Source organism: Pituophis catenifer, unplaced genomic scaffold (assembly GCF_029215685.1).
Source record: "Pituophis catenifer annectens isolate HBS135680 unplaced genomic scaffold, rPitCat1.0.hap2 SCAF_2, whole genome shotgun sequence".
Taxonomy (NCBI): Eukaryota; Metazoa; Chordata; class Lepidosauria; order Squamata; family Colubridae; genus Pituophis; species Pituophis catenifer.
Window position 1 is genome coordinate 34535557 of NW_027256882.1, and position 24735 is coordinate 34560291.

The 24735-nt window shown below is 42.1% G+C and overlaps 2 protein-coding genes across 4 annotated transcripts in view; one reads left to right on the top strand and one right to left on the bottom strand.

Moving 5' to 3' along the window:
- Positions 1-631: 631 nt before the first annotated feature.
- Positions 632-15241, bottom strand: NELFE (negative elongation factor complex member E). 3 transcript variants are annotated; one of them, XM_070936634.1, is made up of 11 exons: positions 15153-15241; positions 11900-11995; positions 11278-11350; positions 11025-11170; positions 10220-10294; positions 9821-9855; positions 8331-8584; positions 6752-6896; positions 4218-4272; positions 3123-3225; positions 632-2093 (listed from the first exon to the last, which is right to left on the bottom strand). In XM_070936634.1, the coding sequence occupies exons 2-11, from the start codon at positions 11972-11974 to the stop codon at positions 2020-2022; spliced, it is 1035 nt and encodes a 344-aa protein (XP_070792735.1). In that variant the 5' UTR covers positions 11975-11995; positions 15153-15241; the 3' UTR covers positions 632-2019. The 3 variants fall into 3 exon arrangements, with proteins under 3 accessions (XP_070792735.1, XP_070792733.1, XP_070792734.1); XM_070936632.1 differs by having other exon boundaries at positions 15126-15227; XM_070936633.1 differs by lacking the exon at positions 15153-15241 and adding an exon at positions 14791-14898.
- Positions 15242-15777: 536 nt separating this feature from the next.
- SKIC2 (SKI2 subunit of superkiller complex) overlaps positions 15778-24735 on the top strand; it is a 54416-nt gene continuing 45458 nt past the window's right edge. Inside the window, exons 1-2 of the mRNA XM_070933395.1 lie at positions 15778-15817; positions 19361-19479. Coding sequence (XP_070789496.1) covers positions 15799-15817; positions 19361-19479 — 138 coding nt within the window. The 5' untranslated portion in view covers positions 15778-15798. The remainder of the gene's footprint in view (positions 15818-19360; positions 19480-24735) is intronic.

The window sequence follows — 24735 nt, forward strand, 5'->3', positions numbered from 1 at the left end:
TCTTTTGCCCTCAATCTTTCCCAGCATTAGGCTCTTCTCCAGTGAGTTCTTCCTTCTCATTAGGTAGCCAAAGTATTTGAGTTTGATCTTCAGGATCTGGCCTTCCAAAGAGCTGTCAGGATTGACATCCTCTAGGAACCTACCTATCTACCCATCATTTATCTATGTCTGTCTGTCTGTCTGTCTGTCTGTCTGTCTGTCTGTCTGTCTGTCTATCATCTACCCATCCATCATTATCTACCTACCCATCCATCCTATCCATCCATCCCTTGTTCTCTCTAGCCATCCATCATTATCTATCCATCCATCCATCTCCCACCTTTTTACAAATAACTCAAGGCAGCAAACATATTTAATGCATCTTCTTCCTATTTTCCACCTGTTGGGTGGGCTGGGCTGAGAGAGAGAGAGAGAGCGCAACTGGCCCAAGGTCACCCAGCTCGCTTTCATGGCTAAGGTGGACTTTCAACTCATGGTCTCTTCTGGGTTTGGAGAAATTTCCCGTAACTCATGTATTTGCTTTACCAGTGCCCTTTTATCTATCAACAAACTAAAATAAATATTTGTAACGGTCATAAGAGTTCTCAGCAACTGTCAGCCCAACAAAGTAAACCAAACTAAGAAACCGATGCTGTGTAGGATAAGAATTGTTTATTGAAACATCTAAACAAACAAAAATCTTGCAAGTCTGAATGTACTTCCCTTGCCCGTCACTTTTACCTTCGTAAGAAATTGAGAGGGGCTTGGCTTAGCTGTATTCTCACATTATTTCCTTGGCCTGACCTCAAGGCCCTCCTATCTGTTACATTGGTAGAGACATTTCTGCCTGTGCTTCAGAGCCATTCCCTCTGCCCTTTTATGCTAATCCTCCTTGCCTTTATATCAAAAATAACAGGATTTTTCCAATTGTCAGGCCCAGATGATGTCACTTAACTCTCCCACAAGCAAAAACTGCATCCGTATTTTAACTTTTCTCCACCTACGTCCTCTTAGGATTTTTCAACATTCTGACAGAATCTATTACAAGCAGTCCTCGACTTACAACCGTAATCGAGCCCAAAATTTCCACTACTAAGAGAGTTTTGCCCCACTTTAGGACCTTTCTTGACACAGCGTTTAAGTGAATCGCCACCGTGGTTAAGTTAGTAGCGCGCTTGTTAAGTGAATCTGGCTTCCGCGTTGCCTTTGCGCTTGTCTGAAGGTCGCAAAAAGGGATCGCGTGACACCCCCACCGCCCCAAGATGCTGTCACCGTCATAAACACGGACCACTTGTCAAGCATCCAAATTTCGATCAAGGGACCATGGGGATGCCGCCATTGTTATAAAAGTGTGAAAAATGGTCATAAGTCACTCCCCCCGTTTTCCTGTTGTTAACTTCGAACGGTCACTAAACGAACGGTTGTAAGTTGAGGACTATCTGCGTCCTCTTTTTTTACATCCACTTTCCCCATTTATTTGGTTGGGAGATTAGTTTTCATACAGGAGTTTTACTTTCTCATCTTGCAGTCCTCTTGTGACTCATATATACTTAAATCATAGGATTCAAAACAAGCTGGTCTTTTTCTATGTAGACGCTCATCATATTATCCCCATTATTAACTCTGCTTGATACTTGGCTAATTCTGAAGCTAATAAATTGCTTTTTGTTATCAAATTAAATGTTTTTTCCAGCCTGGTTGCCTCAACCTTCCTTTCTTTCCATTGCAAAACATCTGAGGAAAACAATCACTTCATTTTCTGTGACTAAACCACATTTAGAAAAATCTTCAGTATTTACATTTCATCTATATTTTCTTTTAAAACACCCCCCCCCCCCAATATCCAAGTTGGGGAAAGCCTTGAGATTCAAGCTTGTATTAAAGACACCGAAAAGGACACAGTGCTTTCCAAAGCCTCACTCCTAAAACTGGAATTAGCACGGTTCAAAACTTTTTTTTTTTTTTTAAAAGCCAACATTTATTTGAATCTTTTAAATGAAAAGGCAGAGAGGACAGGGGAGAAACGGGTCTTCCTACGCTTCAGAAGTTGTCCTCTTTGTAGATAACCTGGGCTCGCTTGTCTCGATGAGAACCATTGATGGTGTTTATCACAGCTGAAAAAAAGGAAATGAGAACACATCAGCGATCCTAGCGAAAGATAAATAGCTTTTGGCTTATCCCACTTCTGGCTTTGCCTCCCAAAAAGAGAAACCATGCGAAGCCTGTGGCATAAGGCCTTCCTCCCTCTCCCCCACCCCGCAATTTGGGGTGCAGAAACATTTTGGGAGGGACTTGATCTTGGGAACCTCTGATGCCAAATCCTAGTGATGCTAGAGAACCTAGGCCTCTTTATTTAGTCCGTTCCCATTTTAAGATTTTCAAGCACAAGCAGGCACAATGTAAAATGGCACTTGGGTGCACGAGCAGAAAAGATTATTTGGGCTGAAAGTCTGTAGAGATTCTCAGTCATCCAGGCCATGGTTGTCCCAAAGGTGCTTTTTTCAGGAGGCAACTGGACTTCCTGGTTTTTGCTTTTGAAGATGTTTCGCTTCTCAACCAAGAAGTTTCTTCAGCTCTGACAGGATGGTGGGGAATGGAAGGGTTTATATTCCTTGCAGACAGCTGCTCATTCGCATCCTTTTAGAGGGTCTTCAAAGAAAAAACAAGAAAGTCCAATTGCCTCCGGAAAAAGCACTTTTGGGACAACCATGACCTCGACGACTGAGAATCTCTACAGACTTTTAGCTATACAATTTGGGATGAACACCCTTTGAATGGTATGGGAGTAGGAATGGATTTCCAGAGGGGAAAAATTGCAGTCTACAGAAACCAGGAGCACTACTTCAGGTGACCCTGAGGACACAGATAAACCTCCAAGTGCTTCAAGGACCTTCTAAAAGGATGCAAACGACCAGCTGTCTGCAAGGAATATAAATCCTTCCATTCTCCACTATCCCGTCAGAGCTGAAGAAGCTTCTTGGATGGGAAGTGAAACGTCTTCAAAGAAAAACCAAGAAAGTCCAGTTGCCTCCTGAAAAAAGCACCTTTGGGATTATTTGGGCTGCTTTTAACATAAAAGTAAAAATGGCCTGGGAAACTTGTTGGCCGTACTCCCATGCTTCTGTCTACATCCATCTCCTCACCCAAAGTTCCCCACACGGATTTGCCGACGGCCACATCCAGCATGGGCTGCTTGCGAGCGATGCTGACCATCAGCTTCACGTCTTCCACCACTGTATCGTTGAGCTGGGAGGAGACAAGACACCCAATCAACTCAGACCAACTTTGAGAAAACAAGAGACTTCTCTGTCTCTGGTACAGGCCAATAAGACTTAACCAAGCCAAGACCCATCATCCTATCATGATGCAAGAGAAGGGGGGGAGGAAATAGGGAGGGGCCGATTGCAGCTATAATAGGGCTATTCGAACAGACAATTGAAGAGCAGAAAATGATGGAGGGAAATGGGTGCTCCAGGACTGTTCCTCCTGATTTATTTATTAAATGTATATAGCGTCCATCTCACTGTTGAAGTGACTCTAGCCAGTTTACAAAGCCATAAAAAGATAATACAAAACCATTAAAATGAAAGGAGATTAAATCAAGACAAAAACCCATTAAAGTTAAGAGAAATTAAATAAAGATTAAAAACTAAAAGAGGATTGGAGACACCTGGGTGGAAGTCTTCTCAGCCATTCCCAGCATAGACCTCTATCATTCATTCATTCATTCATTCATTCACTCACTCACTCACTCACTTTCACTCCCTCTCCCTCCCTCTTCCTCCCTCCCTCCCTCCCTCCCTCATCTTCCTTCCTTGCTTCCTCCCTCCCTCATCTTCCTTCCTTGCTTCCTCCTTCCCTCATCTTCCTTCCTCCCTCTCTCCCTCATCTTTCTTCCATCCCTCCCTCCCTCCCTTCCTCTCCCTCTGTCTTCCTTCCTCATCTTCCTCCCTCTCCCTCCCTCCCTCCCTCTTCCTTCCTTATTATTTTTACAAATAACACAAATAACACATATCCAACATATCCGCCTCCTATTTTCCTCACAACCACCACCTTTTGTGAGGGTGAGGTGGGCTGAGGGACAGTGACCAGTCCAAGTTACCCGGCTGGCTTTCAAGGCTAAGGCGGGACTTGAACTCATGATCCCCTGCTTTCTAGCCTGGTACCTTAACCATTATTAGACCATACCGGCTCTCATTTTAATTCCGCTACCCATAAGAAAACCCCTTCTCCGATACCTGAGCAACAGCTTGATCTGCTGATTCAATCTTGTCATAGGTCACAAAAGCACAGCTGAGCGTGAGGAAAAAATGAAGAGCAGTTAGAGAGGTGGGGTGGGGGTGGGAAAAGTCCCATGTGGCTAAGTGCTCAGTGGCACAAGGCACCATTTACCGAGGAACCAGGGTCAACGTGAGTCAAAGTTACACATCTGTTCCTCTGACCTTAATGGAAAAAGAAGAAGGAAAGGAAAGGAAGAAGGAAAGGAATTTTTGGATGCCGTTGTGGTTGCTTCCAGCAACAGCCACTGACTTAGGTCACCAGTACATTATACCCTCCTGACATTTTGATCTGGGAGTTCACATTTTTCAGCACGTAAAATAAGATTAAGGCACATGTGTTCCCACATTCCCACATCTTCCATTTAAAAAATAATAATTAACATTTTGTGTACTAAATATTTAATCTGAAATTAATACCTATTACTTGCGTCATTTCACATAGCAGTGTTTTTCAGCCACAACTTTTAAGATGTGTGGGCTTCAACTCCCAAAATTTTCCAGCCAACATATTGGTGGGGCAGGAAGGGGAAGGGAGGGGAATGAAGAGAAATATCAATTCCCTTCAAGATTATTTTTTTTAAAAAAAATGACGCTATCCTCTTCCTATGACTGGCGAAGTGATGCTAAAAAAAAAAGATTTGTCTATTTTGGATACTGATCTTTCTTCATATCTACCCAATTCTGAGAAACAAATCTGTAAACTTATTCAGTAAAATGAAACTTCAGTAAGCCATGACTTAGCCATGTTCCTCAAATTTAAGAGTTGAGATTTAATAGACAATCTAGCATGAAGGGATAAACCTTTGGATAAATGTATCGTCATTGGATATTCTGAGGTAACAGAAACGAGGTAGCCATCTTGAAGACTGTTGCTGTTTACAGGTAGCCCCCAATTTACAGCCATTTGTTTAGTAAGTTTTTCACGCTTACAACTATTGTAGAATCCCCCCAGTCATGTGATCGAAATTTGGCATGCTTGGCAAGTGGCATGTATTGCTGATCATGTGATCAACTTTTGCAACCTTCCGACGAGCAAAGCCAACAAGGAAGCCTGATTCACTTAAAACAACCAGGTTACTAACTTAACAACGGCAGTGATTCATTTAACAACACTGGCACGAAAGGTCGTAACATGGGGCAAAACTAGTTTTAACAGCTGTCTCGCTTAGCGATGGAAATATGGGTGTTCAGATGCAGTCGTAAGTTGAGGACTACCTATATTTAATTAAGGAGTGATGGGTGTACTGAAATGTATTTGAATATAAAGAGCTCGGGTTAGTAGTTGGGCTGTGGGTTTGAGTTCCGAGCTTGGCAATTTGGTTGCAAACGTTTCATCACCATTCGAGGAGGCATCGTCAGTGCGTTTTTGAATTGTGCTCATCTGTCAAGAGCACTGGCCTTTAAAACATCTTTTTATGCGATGCAAATTAGTGTGGATGTTGTTTGTTCAGCTACTTCTGAGTCATGGTCTGACTTTGGACAGTTTGATGGGCTGGCTGTTGTTACTGAGTTGTTACTGTCTTTGTGTCAACCCTGAAGCAAACCCGTCTGAGGCCATTTTTATGGCTTCAGGATTCCCATAAGACAGGGAGGAGAGAAAATAGTTAGCTGGGGCTTTGTAGTCATAACAAAAAGTTTTCCTGTGGGAACCAAGGACATTTCAACAGGTGGCGGGGAAGAGGAGTAGTAGAGTAACCGAGCAACTGGCCGGCACCTCGATTGGACAATGTGACTGATAACTGGGGGTGGGGAGGGGAACTTTCACTTTTTAGTTAGGTGAAAACTGTGGGAACTTTCAGAGTCGGTTTTCACCAGTTGTGCCAATATGATGTATCCAATAAATCAGGGGTGTCAAACTCGCATCGTCACAGCATCATCACATGATGTATCGCGACTTTCCCCCCCTTCGCTAAATCAGGCATGGGTGTGGCTAGCATGTGATGCATGCGGCCCGCGAGTTTGACAGCCCTGCAATAAATTGTTCTTTGAGGAATCTACCTGCCTCGGAGTTCTGCTTTCAATGGGTGCATTACTTGCAACGTTGACACTTTCGTTTTAAGTACCGTCTATGTGACCGAAACCAGACCATGACTCAGTAATATCCGAACAAACAGCACTAATTTACATCACATAGACAGTACTTAAAAACCAAAGACCATGCCTCAGTAACAACAACCAGCCAATCAAACAGTCTGAAGTCAGACCATGACTCAGAAGTAGCCGAACAAACAACGTCCACACTAATCTGCATCACATACAAAGGTATTTAAAGGCCAGTGCTCTGACAGATAAGCACAACTCAAAAGCGTACTGACGATGTCTCCTCGAATGGTGATGAAACGTTTGTAACCAAATTGCCGAGCTCAGAGCTCAAACCAACAGCCCGTTGGGTGAATTGTTTGGCAGGATTCTTCATTTGCATGCACATTTCTACTGAGGGCATCATTCGCACTTTCTTCAGAGATCCTGTCCAGGTTCCTCCCAGCACTCACTTGCGGACACTGTCGACAGAGAGGTCAATGATCTTCCCAAAGGCCGAGAAAGCCGTGGTCAACATGGCCTCATTCATATTTGCCCCATACACGTACAACGTGTTCCCTTTGCGAGGGAGACGTCCCTCGGGATAAGAATCCGATCCTGGATAAAAAAAAAAGAAGTGGTTGAGAAAAAGTGTGTTATTTAGGTTCTGCCTGTCCTGCAAACCACACAAAAAGTGTTGTGGTCCGCCAGCAGCTTGCGGAGCTGGCAGTGGAGTCAGACAGCGATGAGGCTGAGGAAGTACCTGGGCCAGTCCTGGAGGCTGGGGAAGGCCCAGATGAGGGTCTGTGTCGGAGGCAGAGATGGGGCCAGGGCCATCGGAAAGTGATGTGCGGACTCTGGAGCCTCCAGAGGCTGACAGTAGAGAGGCAGAGGAACAAGAGAAGCCTGTTCCTAGTGCATGTATGAGAAGAGCTGCCAGAAGATAGGAGCAGCTAAAGCAAAGAGGACGACTCGGGAGTAGGGCCAAGAGATGATTGGCCCCTCCCATAAGGCTTAAAAGACCAGCAACGGCTCTTGGCCTCTTTGCCAGAAAACAACCGTTGAGAGATTTGCTTTGTGTTTGGCTGTATTTCTTTCTTGTCAGCGTCTTCTGTTCCTGAACTGTTGCCAAGAAAAGCCTTTGGCAGTTTGCTTAATTATCCCAAGGTCAGAGATAAACTGAAGGTGTTTTGAGAACTTTGCTTTCATTTAATTTGGAATTAAGCTGAGAATGAGTTAATTCTCAGCTGTTTAATAAAATCTGTTTGTTTTTGGAATTGTTTTGCATTTGATATTAACTACGTGGGCCTGGATCACAACAGAAAGTCTTCTTCTCTTTTCTCCTGCAGAATCGATATTTTGTAGATAGTTGTGTGTAAACCCATCTGCGGATAAGCCGACCCTTCAATTTTTTACCAAAATATTGTGAAAAACATGCCACTCACAGATAAGCTGACTCTTGAAAATTCTTGTATGCTTTAAATATCATAATGGGCTTATCCTTGAATTATGCATTTGTTTTGGTTAAAAGTTTTAGGGTCAACTTATTCTTTATATGCAAGTACCTTAAAAAAAAAAAAAGTGATTTCCATATATTCTCGCAAAAAAGCCAAACCCGATTTCTAGGGTGTATTCTGCCACCTGAAATGGTCTTGTACAGTAACCGGTTCGTATTTATAACGGTTGCAGTGTCCCGAGGTTACATGGTCACCTTTTGCAACCTTCAGACAAGCGACATCAATGGGGAAGCCAGATTCGTTTAACAACCGGGTTACTAACTTAACGACTATGGCAATTCACTTAACAACCACGGCAAAAGGAAGGTTGTAAAATGGGGCAAAACTCACTTAACAGCTGTCTCAGTTAACAACAGAAATTTTGAGCTCAATTGTGATCGTACGTCGAGGACTACCTGTATATCTTTAATGATGCAAGTAGTTTGCTTTAGTCTGGCAAGATTTCTGTCTATAGCGGAGAAATAATAAAAAGAAATTGCTTTGAAGTAACTCAGCCCGTTAACACTGCCCTCCAGAAGAACCAAGTATTTCTTACGGCGGTAGCCTTCTCTGTCCCGTTCTCGCTCACGTCCTCGATCTCGGTCTCTGTCCCGGTCTCTATCTCGGTCTCTGTCCCGGTCTCGGTCTCGGTCTCTGTCCCGGTCTCTACTCCTGTCCCGGCTACGATCCCGGTCACTGTCCCTCTCAAATCCATGCAGACTTTCACTCTGATCGGATTCTTTGTCTGGATCTCTGCCTTCTTCTGGCTCTTTCTCTGGATCTCGCAGGCTATCACTGGAGCTCACAAAGCTAGGAGAGAGCATGGAAGGAAAAGAATTGATTCAGCAGAAGTGGCGGAATCTAGAGAAGCAGGTAGTTACGAGAGGACATTAGGCACCTACTTCCCCAAATCAGAACTACAGGGCACAGGAGGAAATAACTGGCATGAAACCTAACACTTGGCCTTGTAAGCAAAGAACAATCAAGACTGACAGATTTGCCTTCGTGTTTTGCTTTCAGCCTTTGAGTATTGTATCACTTGCCTTTTCTATCCTCCCATTCGCTTGCAAACTTTTAAAAGTTTTCATTTTTTAATATCTACATTATCATTCCCCAAATGTTTTGCAAATGAGTACTTTTAGCAATGTCATTCTCACTCTTTGCATTTGACCTCCATCTGATTTCTTTCCATTCCTCGGGATAACCCTATTCCCATAATAAACACGATACCCCTCACAGTCTCGTAAGACTCTATTGAGGTTCTTTTTTTAAAGCAGGGGTCCTGAACCCCCAGTCCATGGCCTGGTGCCGGGCCTTAGACCATTTGGAACCGGGCCAGAGAAGTGGTGGGTGAGTGTGTGCACACAGCTGCATTTGTGAAAGCGGCACGCATGCACAACCATCCCCTCTCCTCTCCCACTGCTGCTGCCTCCGCCTCCAATGGTCCATCGACCCAGACAGGTTGGAGTTCACTGTTTTAAAGGCCAGTCACTTGTAAAATAACAATAATTATAGGGCAGTTTTTCACTTACGCACATAATGGTACTTTGCACATCTGAATTAAAGCTCAGCAAGTATCCAGATCTGTTGAGCCCTGCATGGTCTGCATGACATCTGAATCTTTGGTTATTAACAAAGAGTGACAACAAAAGAATTCTCCACTTCCACAATTAGTACAAATCGATGTGTGGAAAAATAACCAATTCTAGTTTTCAGAATCAGGCTCCCAATTCCTTAATTTTAGGTGCACAATTTTTTCACACCAAGGAACCTGTTGACCTGTTTAGTACCAGCTAAAACCACCAAAGTGAGAAAGTTACACTAAACAGCAATGGTTGTCCCTCAACACAAAAATACTTTAGTTAATGCAGCCTTTATCAGCTGGATTTCTCGTGTGACTAGAAAGATTCTGCTCGCCAAAGCTGGCATCAACGGAATTATCCTGATAGTACCATAAGAGTCACCTTACCGGAGAGATAGGAGACCTATAAATGTAATTGATAAATAAAGGAATAAAAATAAATAAATGGCGTGAATGAAACCAACCTCTCGTATAGATACTTCCTTTGGGGGCGCCGGGCCTAAAATGAAAGATTAAAAAAAAAAAGGCTTATTAAGTATGAAATTACATTCTAAGTCTGGTGCAGTCGTGTGATTTTTCACTGTGACCACAGGGCTTAGTAAAAGAGTTGCTGAGTTCCCAATCATGGTTGGTAAGCAAGGAATACCTGTAGATGCACCGCCTTGAGTTGTTTCAAACAAAATTTTGAAATTTACAATGCAGAGCGAATTGTAATAATCCACATAGGAGAAGACCAAGGTATGAGTGACTGAACGGATATTCTGAACCACTGGACATATATATTTTGAACCGCTGAAGGAGAACCCCGCAAGCACTGACCTAACCAATTTTCCACCCTGATTAGGGAATTGTATCTCAGTTACCTCTCGGGAATCGTCATCTGCTGAGACGCTGCGCTGAAAGGGCTGGTAAGTTGGGGCAGATCCCTTCTTCGTCTCCTAAAGACAAACAGGCATTAAAAAGCAAGTAAAAGCAACCCCGACCCACTAGATGTCTACGGAGATTCTCAGTCATGGTTATCCCAAAGGTGCTTTTTTTCAAGAGGCAATTGGGCTTTCTTTGTTTTTCTTTGAAGACGTTTCACTTCTTATCCGAGCAGCTTCTTCAACTCTGACTGGGGGATGGAAGGATTTATGCTCCTTGCAGACAGCTGGTCATTTGCATTCTTTTAACGAGTCGTTGAGGTGACCTGGAGGTTTATCTGTGTCCTCAGGGTCACCTGAGTGGTGCACTTAAAAGACAAAGGCCACTCTTTTGAAGACAGCAAAGTCCACATTTTGGACAGAAAGGACTGCTGGTTTGAAAGAGGGGTCAAAGAGGCCATCTATGTCAAAATTGAACAGCCCTCTCTCAACTGAGGGGGAGGGACACGGCATCATCTATCTCCAGTCTACAACACAGTCCTTTCAACAGTTCCAAGAAGGCTCCACACCCATTTGCATCCCCTCCATCCAGTAGAGCTGAAGAAGCTTCCTGGATGAGAAGCAAAACGTCTTCAAAGAAAAACCAGAAAGTCCAGTTCCCTCTTGAAAAAAGCATCTTTGGCCCAATCCATACTGGCTGGGGAATTCTGATAATTGAAGTCCACAGGTCTTAAAAGTTCCCCAGGATGGACATCCCTGCATTAGAGGGTTTCTCCTTGCACCTCCTTGCATTAACCCAGCTTACTTTTGGCTTCACCTTCCGAGTCCAAGAGCGTTTGAATCCCGAGTTTTTGTTCTCCACTTTAATAGCACTGATGGCCCCCGTTTTCACCAGCATCTTGGCTTGTTCTGTGGCTGTCGCGGTGTCGACTACTGGCTGATCTGAGATGGCTGGAAACAGGGAAGAAAGGAAAAAACTGCTGTCCCCAGATGGGCAACATTGGCAGGAAGGCGGCTCCCTCACAGCAGCCCATTTTTTTCACAAAAGTCCGACTTACATCGTTTAATTCCTCCCTGGATAGCCTGACTGGTTGAACCCTGCTGCTTTTTTAAGGCCATGAGGGCCTTTTTCTGGATGGGAAGAAGAAAAAAATAAAAGCTAATAAAAGATACGCATAGTTCAACATCCCTTCCTTCCCAAAAATAACTTTTGCTAGTCCCTTTCTTTCCTATTGTACTAAAACATCTGGCTGACTGAAAACCCCTTGATCTATACAGGTAGTCCTCGACTTACAGCCACAACTGAGCCCAACATTTCTGCGGCTAAGCAAGGCAGTTGTTATCTTTGCTCCATTTTATGACTTTTCTTGCCGCAGTTGTTAAATGAATCATTGCAGTGGTTATAAAAGAGAATCTGGCATCCATACTGACTTCGTTTGTCAGCAAATCGCAAAAGGTGGATTACATGACCCCTGGACACTTCAACTGTCATAAATACAAGTCAGTTGCCAAGTGCTCAAATTTTGATCACGTGACCTTAGGAATGCTGCAACAGTCGTGTGAAAAAACAGTCATAAATCATGTTTTTGAATGTCGTCGCAACTTTGCTAAACACACTGTTAAGTCAAAGACTACTTGTACTTATAAGAATAATTTCACCCTCAAGGTGAACAAGCTCACCTTTTTCTTGAGTTTGGCAAATTTCTTCTGTAGAGCCTCCTCATCTTCTGTTAACCCGGGTGGCAAAACAATCATGATGGAATGAAACAGTACTGCCTAGAATTGGAAACCAAGGAAGGAATCAGTCAGGTGGAGCTTGGTGCTTGATTACTGAGGGGCTTACATGCAGGCAGGGCACCCTTAGTATTAGCAAATACACATTTAATATATTTTACCATTGCATTTACGGTATTTCCATGCCTGATCAGAATCATTGGCTCTCTAATAAATCTTTTAATTTAAAAAAGAAATCAATTTTTATCTCCACTATCTATGCTTAGATGTTTTTTTTATTGCAATATGGTTTAAAATTGGACAAATGTTCCAGTTTTTAAAAACTGAATGCTGTAGTTAATGATGCAGCTAGTTTTTTTGCTTGTCATTCTGAGGAAAGCAATACTTATCGGTAACATTCGTATATTTTATTACTGCATTTTTCTTGCAATGTATTAATAGAATAGAATTCTTTATAAGTGTGATTGGACACACAAGGAATTTGTCTTTGGTGTATATGCTCTCAGTGTACATAAGGAGAATAAAATACATTCATTGAGAATAAAAAGATACATTTAGTGATAGTCAAGGTTACTAATAAGCTATCAAATCGTACTAGGAAACAAATAAAAACAATATAAATTGCAATATAAATGCAATTTCCATTTGTTACAGCAAACATATTACAGGTCCTCCTCGACGTACCATCGCAACTGAACCCAACATTTCTGTTGCTAAGTGAGAGAGTTATTAAGTCTATTTTGCCGCATTTTACAACATTTTCTTGCCAGAGTTGTCAATTGACTCACCATAGTTGTTCAGTTACCGTTTTCCCCAAAATAAGACCTCCCCTGATAATAAGCACAATCAGACTTTTGAGGGCATGGCAATAAGGCCAAGCGCTTATTTCAGGATTCAAAAAAATATAAGACAGGGTCTTATTTTTGGGGAAACACAGTAGTAATATGGTTGTTAGGTGAATCTGGTTTTCCCATTGACCTTGCTTGTCAAAAGGTCGCAAAAGAGTGATCACATGACCCCGGGACACTGCAAACCGTCATAAATGAGTCATTTGCCAAGTGTATGAATTTTGATCACGTGGCCATAGCGATCCTACAATGCTCATGTGAAAAAGTCATAAGTCACTTTTTTCAGTGCTGTTCAGGCAGCCCCCCTTTTTTTTGCAGTGGGTCCCAAACTAATACAGGTTGTCCCCGACTTACGACCACCAACTGAGGCCAACATTTCTGTTGCTAAGCGAGACATTGGTTAAGTGAGTTTTGCCCCATTTTACGACCTTCCTTGCCACCGCTGTAAAGTGAATCGCTGCAGTTGTTCAGTTAGCCACACGGTTGTTAAGTGAATTGGGCTTTCCCACTGACTCTGCTGGTCAGAAGGTTGCAAAAGGGAATCCTGTGATGCAGGAAGACGGTTAACATGGTCATAAATATGAGCCAGTTGCCAGGCATTTGAATTTTGATCACGTGACCATGAGGACGATGCAGTGGTCGTAAGCGTGAAAAACGGTCCCAAGTGTCGTCATAATTTCGAACTGTTGTTAAATGGACTTAAGTCAATGATTATCTCTATACATCTCTCATGTATTTTAATATGAGAAGGCATCATATACACACACACACACCCCACTTAATTTTTAGTCTGTTAAATTCCTGTAAATTTATAATGGTTTTTTTTTTATACTTCCACCTTTATTGCACTGCTAGCCGCCCACTTTGGATAGAGAGGTGGGCAGTGTAGAAATTGAATAATAAATTAAAAATAATAATATAACCTGCTGCCACAGTCCTAAGTATGAAAAAACAGCCCTACAGTAAGTCCCTTTTTTTTTTACCCAGGGGCCCCTGTAACTTCTAACGGTCCCTAAACGAACCTGCCGTAAGTCAAGGACTACCTGCTGCTGGACGATCTGCCTGGATTTGGCTGCAGTTCAAAAACCATTAGTCCCGGGGTGAAATCCAGCAGGTTCTGGAGAACAGATAGCGGAAATTTTGAGTAGTTCGGAGAACCAGCAAATGCCACTTATGGTTGGCCCCAGAGTGGGGTGGGGATTTTGCAGCATCCTTCCCTTGGAGTGGGATGGGAATGGAGATTTTGCAATATCCTTCCCCCTGGAATGGGGAGGGAATGGCGATTTTGCAGCATTCTTCCCCTGGAGTGGGGTGGGAATGGGGATTTTGCAGTATCCCTCTCCTGGAGTGGCGTGGGAATAGGGATTTTGCAATATCCTTCCCCCAGGAGTGGGGTGGGAATGGAATTTTGCAGTATCCCTCTCCTGGAGTGGGGAGGGAATGGGGATTTTGCAATATCCTTCCCCTAGGAATGGGGTGGGAATGGAGATTTTGCAATATCCTTCCCCCTGGAGTGGGGAGGGAATGGGGATTTTGCAGTATCCCTCTCCTGGAGTGGGGTGGGAATGGAGATTTTACAATATCCTTCCCCCAGGAGTGGGGTGGGAATGGAGATTTTACAATGTCCTTCCCCCAGGAGTGGGGTGGGAATGGAGATTTTACAATATCCTTCCCCCAGGAGTGGGGTGGGAATGAGGATTTTACAATATCCTTCCCCCTGGAGTGGGGAGGGAATGGGGATTTTGCAGTATCCTTCCCCTGCCACGCCCACCAAGCCACGCCCACAGAGCCGGTAGTAAAAAAAAAAAAACACCACTGTTTTAGTCAGAAACCTTCAGGAAGTGCAGCCAAATCCAGACAGGTCGTCCAGCAGCAGGTAGTCCTCGACTTACGGCAATTCCACACACCCCTCACCCGGATAGGCACTTCGGGGGAGGGGGAAGGGGGAGAGAATCCCGGAGTGGATTTGTGGGCGTGTCTCGAACTCACCTGCAAAGGCTCCAAATTTGGGGGAACCCGCAGATTCGACCTCGCCTCCTCCGCCTCCTCCTCCCCCCGCCGCAGCCTACGAATCCCTCAAGCAACGCAACGTTCCACTCCGAACCCTCCCACAATGCACCGCGCCTTCCCAGGATGCACCGGAAACCAGTTTCCCCCCTCCTCCTCCTCCCCCCCCCCACACCCCCAGCTTTCCCTACGAACTGGTGCTGAGCCCGTCCCAAGATGCATTGCGGCTCAGGCCAACGCTGAACGTAATGACGGTTGGACATCCTTGGTTTGATTCCTCCCCCCTCCCACACACACACACACTCTCTCTGTCTCACCGGTCGTTGCTGTTTTTAATGGCTTGCCTTTTCAGTCTAGAGTCGACCCTTCCCAAGATGGAGGAGGAGGAGGAGGAGTGAGGAGGCTTAATTTGCATAAGCCGCCCAGCGACGCAAAAGCTATTGGCTGAAAATTACAGGAACCTGAGTCTTCGGAGGCACGAGAGGGAGGAAAATAAGGAAAGGAAAACTAGAGATTTGCATACTGGGCTCTCATTGGTTGAACCGTGACACCGTGGTGACGTTCGAAAGTACGGGATGATCCGAAACCGAACAGTGTTTTGTTTTGTTTTTTAAAAAAACCGAATTTGAATATCCAGCTGCTCATTGGCTGCCTTCGGGGTTTTGGCGGAACAGTCGAGTGAGGAAGCGCTTTCGTTTTTGCATACCGCCCCGTCATTGGGCAGCTGCTGTTGCTTTGTTAGCCAATCCGTCCCTTCGTTCGAAATCGAAGCCACTTTCTCCGACCAGGCTTCCGCCCTTCATTCGATTGCCCAATCCCGTTTTACTTCCGCTTAGTGACGTGTGACAGCAATGCATACCGTCACCCTGAGAAACAGGGCGTGGCTTCAACTGCCCTTCCTTTTGGTAAGGGGGAAGGTTCCGCCCTTAGTATCACAGCCCGGAGGGGAGAGTTTCCGGGTCAATCCATGAGCGAACCGTGGCAGCCGAGATGGATCTGGAGAGGATAGGTGAGGACGGGGTAGAGATCCTCCTGCGTCTGGCTCAGCTAATATAATGGAGCCTTTTAAAGTCTGTTGCAATTGGTCCTGCTCATTATCTTTTTAAAATATTTTTTAAAATATTTTTTAAGAAAATCTTCCCCACCCAATTGTCCTCTAGATCTAGTGGATTGCAACCCCCATATTCCCCACCCCGCACGTGCAGTGATTTAGGATTATGGGGATCATGGTCCAATGTGCCTGCCTGCAGAAAGCTGGGGATCCCCTTTCAATTCAAAATGCAATCCTATAGGCTGCACTAACAGGGATAGAGTCAAGCTCATGTGAAATATTAGTACCACTTTATAATGCCTCGGGCATCTAGCTTTGGTCTCCACAAAGTGCAGAGAAGAGCAACAAAGATGGTTAGGGGACTGGAGGCTAAAACATAGGAAGAACGGTTGCAGGAACTGGGTATGTCTAGTTTAATGAAAAGAAGGACTAGGGGAGACATGTTAGCAGTGTTCCAATATCTCAGGGGCTGCCACAAAGAAAAGGGAGTCAAGCTATTCTCCAAAGCACCTGAGGGCAAGACCAGAAGCAATGGGTGGAAACTAATAAAGGAGAGAAGCAACCCAGAATTAAGGAGAAATTTCCTGACAGTCAGAACAATTAATCAGTGGAACGATTTGCCTCCATAATTTGTGGGTGCACCAACACTGGAAGTTTTTAAGAAGAAATTGGAAAACCATTTATCTGAAATGGTATAGTTTTTCCTGCCTGAGCAGAGGTTTGGACTAGAAGACTTCCAAGATCCCTTCCAACTCTGTTAATCTGTATTATTCTGTATTCTAAACAGAGGTAAAATTTCAGCAGCACAGCTTTTGTTTTTCCTGAGTGCAGTGAGTCTGTAGCAGGCTGGAGAAATTAATTGTTGAGCAAATAAATAAATAATAACTTACACATTACTTGTTTCTTTGTTCAATGTTTAAGCAGCTTCAATCGCCCAAGCAACTGTAGGTATTGTGCAAGAAATGAAAAACAAAAATTTTGTGCTTCCCAACCATATCAACTTTAAAATGGACTTCAACTCTCAGAATTCCTCACCCAGTATACATGTTGGGCAGGGAATTCTGGGAATTGAAGTCCATTCATCTTAAAGTTGCCCAGGATGGGAAATACTGCATAAATAGAAAACAGTAATAAATGACAAGAATGACAAAAAGGAAGTTATATTACAATATTGAGGAGGACATCACCAGTAACTAAGGGAAGAATCCCGGGATCCCAAAGCTCCTTGCCTCTTGACCTGATGAAAGAGCCATGTCTCAAAACCTTTCCAGAATGACCACAAAGCTGAAGCTATCATGTGGACTTTGAGGAGGACTCCTTCTCTTACGATATCTCTGACCAACATGATTCTTGTCTAGACCCTGATGCTGTAATGTATCTTTTCTTTTATGAGAGTATATGCACCAAGACAAATTCCTTGTGTGTCCAATCACACTTGGCCAATAAAGAATTCTATTCTAATCATCAGAGTTAGATGTTCATAAAGTTCCAACAGAAAATGGGGATGGGGGAAGAGTTAACTCCCAACACAACTGATTTTTGGCCAGGAGAGCTCTGCTTCTTAAGAAGAGGTTCCAGGATTTTTATTTTTAAACAGATTCATGGCCTGAACAATTTTGAAAACCCTGTTTTAATTTACCAAAGGACCATTCTGCTTCTCTCGCAGTTGAATTCTCCACTGAGTCCTGTAAAGACAGTGGGGGCCTTTGTGTGGGAGGGATGACTTATAATGCTAGGAATGCATTATGGTTTGTTTTTTTTAACCTTTGGGATGTCTCGATTCTTGTAGTTATGTTGGTAGGTATGCATTAAAAAAAAAAAACAGCTTCAGCATGAGTCAAACATTGAACTTCTTCCAAAGCCATGTACTTCTGTGGGCAGATGAAGTGAAGCGAAATTCAGAGAGTTGTATAAGTGGAGAAACAAGAAACCTTGGGAAAGCAGCTGAGTGATTTCTTACAATCAAGATGGGATCCAGACATTTGGCTGCCTGAGATGTAGGACAGGATGTCCCCTTCCTAATTCTAGGTGTTAGAAGCCAATCTAATCAATGTTTAACTCTTGACTTCAGAATATCAAGAATTGGGACTTATCTTCCAGCAGAGCTGAGGTTGACAAAGAAGCTTAGGGAGCATAGAGCAAAGGAGATTGATTGATTAATGTGCTATCAAGGCAGTGTCAACTGTTAGCAACTGGGTAGTTAGATTTTTTTTTTCTAGGACAATCTGCCCTCAATCTGGTCCTTTGGATATTCCAGTGATGTACCATTGCTGTTGTAACTCAGTCCAGCCCAGGGGTGAAATCCAGCAGGTTCTGACAGGTTCTGGAGAACCGGTAGCGGAAATTTTGAGTAGTTCGGAGAACTGGCAAATACCACCTCTGGCTGACCCCAGAGTGGGGAGGGAATGGGGATTTTGCAGTATCCTTTCCCTGCCACGCCCACCAAGCCATGCCCATGAAACCGGTAGTTTAAAAAATTTGAATTTTACCACTGGTCCAGCCACTTTGCTATTAGTTGTCTATGGAGATTCTCAGTCACTGAGATTCTAAGTCATTCAGTCTCTTTGCTATTAGTTGTTTTTCCTCCCTCTCCCTTCCTTCCTCTCTATCTCTCCCTCCCCCTCTCCCTCCTTCCTTCCTTCCTCCCTCCCATCACCCATCCTTCCTTCCCCTCTATTTCTCCCTCCTTCCTTCCTTCCTCCCATCACCCTTCCTTCCTTCACCTCTATCTCTCCCTCCCTTCCTACCTCCCTCCCATAACCCACCCTTCCTTCCTTCCTTCCTTCCTTCCTTCCTTCCTTCCTTCCTTCCTTCCTTCCTTGGTATTATTGACTTCTCCAGCCTGATTATTTGTGCCTCAAATAAGAATTCTGGATTATTTGTTTTGGTAGACCATGTGTGTGTGTTTTCTTGGTTATAGGGGATCTTGACAATAGTTCAGTTTGGATTTTTTTTTTTTAAATTTGATTTATATGCCGCCCTTCTCTGGAGACTCAGGGCAGCTTATAATGCGTTAAGCAATAGCCTTCATACTTTTTGTATATTTATACAAAGTCAGCTTATTGCCCCCACAAACTGGGTCCTCAATTTACCTTAGAAAGGATGGAAGGCTGACTCAACCTTGAGCCTGTTGAGTTTCGAACTTACAGTAATTGCAGACAGCTGGTATTAATCACAATGCTTTCAGTCTGCTGAGCCACCAGGCCCCTAGGACAAGAATTCTTGTCCTGGATAAAATTGGGATCAGTCATGTAAATGGTCTGTTCCGGTTCCGTAATCGGGAGTATCCATAGGGAGAGGAGACAATAAAAATCTGCACGATCATGGTGTTAGCCCCTTTCCTTCACAGATGCTGCCATTTTGCAAATTTCAATCCTCACCTGTGGATACTGTTGTCTCAAGAGTATATTATTTTAAAGCAACATTAAAGAGAGCACAGCTTTGACCGGAGAGTAGCGATAGATTGTCTTAACATATCTTTGCCTCATTGTCTTCTTCAAGTCCTCCCTCCCCGGGGACCTTTAGAGTTGCCTCTTTCCATTTTGGAGGTTGGATGTGCTGGTCGTTTTGAGCTCATCACCCAAGAGGAACCCACCAAAGAGGGATTTCCACTGACCACAGTGAGTACAGTACCTCTTCCTATCCTGAAAGGAGAGGCAAAGCCACAGTGTGATTTGTTGGGTTTTGACTTAGCAGGTTGCGTGCAAAGTCAGCCACGGGGGTAATCTGTAGGTTTTGGTTTAGAATGGGTTGAGCAACTTAAAATAATCATCTTTTTTAGCCAGATTAAAAGAGAGAGAGAGATGGCTGTTTGTCTTCCCCCTCCAGGTGCAGGGCAAGATGTCCTTGACTGTCTGAGAAAGGAATGTTATTTATTTATTTTTTTTAATTGCAAAAGTTTTACAATTACATTTTCTCCCCTTTTTCCCCCCCACCACCCACCCCAAACTTCCAAACCTCCCTAACCCTCCCTAACCCTCCCCTCCCCCCAGACTTCCACACAATATACTCATATCCGATACAAAACCCCCCTTAGTATAAAACTTGTATAAAACTTGAGCCCCTCCCTCCCCCTTATAATTTCTCTTTTTATCTTCATTACATTAAAAAATTTCTAATACATTATTTTCAAGTAAAAGCTATTTGATACTTCCTAGTTTGATATTTGTTCTGAACATATTCTATCCACTTTTTCCATTCCCATTCATAAGTCTCTTGTGAACAATCTTTTAAGTATGCTGAAATCTTCGCCATCTCTGCAAAACTGGCCATCTTCAAAGTCCATTCCTCAATAGTGGGCAAAGCTTCATTCTTCCAGTATTTACCTATCAACAATCTTGCTGCTGTTATCATATACAATATCAATTTTGTTTCACCCAATGTAAAACCCTTAACTATACCCAATAAAAACAATTGTGGAGAGAATTGAATTTTTTTCTTCAAAACATTCTGCATGACCCACCAAATTTTTATCCAAAAAGCCTTAACTTTCCTACAGGTCCACCAAACATGATAATATGTAGCATCCAAACATTCACATCTCCAACATTTTGGCTGAACATTAGGGTACATACATGATAACTTTTTGGGGTCTAAGTGCCATCTATAAAACATTTTATAGAAATTTTCCCTCAAATTCTGCGACTGTGTAAATTTAACGTTCTGAACCCAAATTTTTTCCCATGTTTCCAACATCACTGGTTCTTCAAAATTTTGAGCCCACTTAATCATACAATCTTTAACTAGTTCGGTTTCTGAATCCCTTTCTAACAAAACATTATAAAGCCTTTTAATATGCATTGGACCTTTCTCTTTTATGTGTCTAACCAATTCTTCCTCGTGCAACATAATACCAGTTTTTTGGTCCTCTTTCCATCTCAGTTGCAATTGGTTATATTGTAGCCAGGTTATATTAATCCCTTCAGCCAACAGTGTCTGTAGTGTCTTCAGCTGCCATCTGCCCGCATCTGTAAAAAGAACCTCTTTATATAAAAACCCCCCGAGTGACATTATATTTGTATTCCACAAAGTATGACCAAGATCCAGCCATAGCGGTATTTTATAATCCCATTTGAATCGGTGCTTCTTCCAAACTCTCATCAAAGAGTCTCTAAGTATATGGCTTTTAAATACTTTGTCAACTTTGTTATCATAAAATAAGTAGGCATGCCATCCAAATTCAAGATCAAAACTTTCTACATTCAATATTCCAGTCTTTTTCCTTCCAAACCAATCACTTGTTAGAGTCAAAGCTGCTGCATCATAATATAGCTGTAGGTTTGGTAGTTTAAGACCTCCCCTTTCTGGAACATCTTGCATAATTTTCAATTTCACTCTCGGCTTTTTCTCGTTCCAGACAAACTTATTCACTCCAGCTTGCCACACTTTCAATTGTTTATCACTTTTAAGCACCGGAATCATTTGAAACAAAAAAAGAAATCTTGGCAAAATGTTCATCTTAACTGCTGCTATTCTTCCAAGTAGAGACAGTTGCAGTTTTTTCCAAGTCTCCATATCTTTCTGCACCTCTCGCCACAACACCTCATAATTATTTTGAAACAATTTCATATTTGATTCTGCAACCTGAACTCCTAGATATTTTACCCTTGGTACAACCTCAAAACCTGCCCTCCTTTCAAGCTCATGTTTATCTTGTGTCATATTTTTAACTATCATCTTAGACTTTTTGTGATTCAGTCTAAAACCTGAAACATGTCCTTCATCAGGATTATTGATTCCATTGGCTGTGTTAGGGTAACAACTAGATCGTCTGCAAATGCCTTTATTCTGTAATCCTCTTGCCTTATCGTTATACCTTTCAAGATATTAGAGTCCCGTATTGTATTTAACAAGACTTCTAGTGTTAAAATAAATAAAAGTGGGGACAGCGGACATCCCTGTCTTGTTCCTTTTTCAATTTTAAACTCTGTTGTCAAGCTTCCGTTAATAATAATCTGTGCCTTTTGCTCTTGATAAATTGCTGAAATCGCCTGTACAAATTGATCCCCAAAGTTCATCTTTTTTAAAGTCTTTAGTAGAAAATTCCAATCCACTCTATCAAAGGCCTTCTCTGCATCCAAGAAAACCAGCACTGTAGGGATCTGTTTGTTCTTCTCAAGATATTCCAATAGATCTATTACTTGCCTTACATTGTCCTTCATGTATCTACCCTCGATAAATCCCGCTTGGTCATCATGAATCACCTTTTGAATTACTGGCATCAACCTGTTGGCTAATACTTTCGCATAAATTTTATAGTTGGAGTTCAAAAGAGATATTGGTCTATAATTCTCCGGTTTTTTAGGACCGGCTTGCTCTTTTGGTATCAAAGATATGTAAGCTGTTGTCCGTGATGGGGGTATTTTACCCCCTTGTTGAATATTGCAAAATAAATCTCTAAGTTGTTCCACCATTTCGACTTGCAGAGTTTTATAATAGACTGCAGTCAAGCCATCCGTACCAGGAGCTTTAGCTGTTTTTAATTGTTTAATTGCTACTATTATCTCTTCCACTGTTATAGGATAATTCATTCTTTCCTTTTGTTGGTCAGTAATTTTTATAACTCTTTTATCATCTAGATATTTTTCTATAAGTCCATTCTGCACATCCTCTTTAGCATATAAGTTAGTATAATAATCCACAAAAGCTTCTTTAATTAATTTTTGTTGAAAAATTTCTTTCCCTCCAATATCAATACTATCAATAGTCCGTATACTCTGTTTTTTCCTCAATGTATAGGCCAACCATCTGCCCGGTTTATTAGCGTTACAAAATGTATTATGCTTCGCATATTGTAAGTTTGTTGCAACTTGTTCCACCATAAGCATTTGAAATTGGTCTTTCAGAAGTTTTATAGCACCACATATTCTTTCATCTGTTGGATTTTTAATAAGTAACTGTTCTTTATTCTTTATTTCTGCTTCCAATTCAGATCTTTTCTTTTGTCAAATCAGTCTATGTTTAGAGTTCATATAGATAAGCACCCCTCTCATGTAAGCTTTACTTGCATCCCAGACAATTTCTATTGGGGTGCCTTTATTCAAATTTATTTCAAAAAATTCTTTCAAGTGCTTTTTAAGTTCTATTATATTTTTTTCATATCTGAACAAATTCTCATTTAATCTCCAAGAGCGTCTCTCAGTCTTGCCTATCTCAATTTCTATCCATACTGGGCTATGGTCAGTCAAAGTTCTTGGAAAAATCTTTGTTCTTTTTGTCTTAACAAGTAGATCATCTGACAACAAAATGAAATCAATCCTAGAGAAGGATCTATGTCTATCTGAAAAAAAAGTATAGTCCAATTCTTTTGGATTGTGTATTCTCCAAATATCTTTTAATTCCAAATCTTCTTTCATATCAAAAAAGGTCTGTGGTAGCCTAATCCTAGACTTCGCCAAACTCTTTTTATCTAATTTGGAGTCAATTACTCCATTCCAGTCTCCCATGATTAAAATAGATCTATAATCCCATTGCAGTATTTTAGTATGTAACATTTTATAGAAGTGATCCTGTTGTTGATTGGGAGCATAAATTCCAATCAGAAGAATTTGACCATTTGTTGTAAATAATTCAATTGCTACAAACCTACCATCTTCATCTGCTTCTATAACTTTAGCCGAAAATTTTTTATTTACATAAATAACCACACCATTCTTTTTTTGCAAAGTTGAAGATATAAAATGCGTTCCTAATTTGGAGTTTATCAAATATTTTTGATCTTGAACTGTAATATGCATTTCTTGTAGACAAATTATATCATTATTAAATTGTTTCAAATATGCAAATAATTTCCTCCTTTTCTGTGCTGAATTCAACCCATTCACATTCCAAGATAAACACTTAATCGTCATCGTTATCTTTCTGGAGCAAAGAGCAGAATAACCGAATGTCTTCCAGAATCTTCGGTCCTGCTCCCCCCATGGCTCCAGTCTCTTGTGTAGTACTCTTAGCTCCCTTTTTATCTTGTCTTTCCTGTTGTTGCTTTTCTTTAAGTTGCTTAGACTTAGCTCGAGTTATACGCTGATCCTTAAATTCAGCCATCTGAACCGGGTCCAAAATTGGAGAAGATTCCAGCAAAGGCTCATCCAGAAAACCTCCTTCAGCGCCCTGCGTTTCCTCTGGTTGCTGCTTAGACTGTTCTTGAAGTTCTTGTTGAAGTTGCTTCTTATCACTCTCCTTAATCTCCAGAACTGTGGATGTACGCGGAGATGGTGTTCTTTCTTTAAAAATAGTAGTGTAAAAATGCTCCGCCTTCTCCACAGTGTTCAAGTGATATCTTTCTCCCTTGTATCTCAAAATTATACCAGTTGGGGCATCCCACCGAAATGGTATCTGTTGGTTTTGCAGTTCTTTAACAAGAAAGCCAAAGTCCTTTCTGGTTTTCAACATTTTAGGTGGTAACTCTTTATAGACTCCAATTTGTGAGCCCCCCACTTGTACAGAAGTATGAAAGGATTTTTGCAGGATGTCATTCCTTATTGCTCTATCTGTAAAATATATGACCACATCTCTAGGCAGTTGTCTTTGTCTGGCCACCCAAGAATTCACTCTGTAAATTTTATCTATTTTGTAAAAAACCACATCAGGATTAATTTTTAAAATCACAGCCAAGGCCTCAGAGCAGACCTGTCTCAAATCCTGTCTGTCATCTTCTCGAATTCCTCGAAGCCGTATAGCGAATTCCATTGCCCTGAATTGCATCATAACAATTTCGTTCTCGACTTTCTGCATTTTATCATCCACATCAGAAATCTTATAGTCATTATCTTTCATCTTGACATTAACTTCTGATTTAAATTCTTCCACTTTAGAATCAACTTTGATAATAAATTCTGCCAGGCCAGACGCAACTTCTGATATTTTTTTGGTCACCTTAT

What these genes read in the sequence shown, in the direction of transcription:
- NELFE (XM_070936634.1), bottom strand. Translation starts at nt 11,974, where the DNA reads ATGATTGTTTTGCCACCCGGGTTAACAGAAGATGAGGAGGCTCTACAG. An exon ending in CCAGGGAGGAATTAAACGAT is followed by an intron (nt 11,171 to 11,277) that starts GTAAGTCGGACT and finishes CCCTGTTTCCAG; the next exon opens with CCATCTCAGATCAGCCAGTA. An exon ending in AGGAAGTATCTATACGAGAG is followed by an intron (nt 8,585 to 9,820) that starts GTTGGTTTCATT and finishes GCTCTCTCCTAG; the next exon opens with CTTTGTGAGCTCCAGTGATA.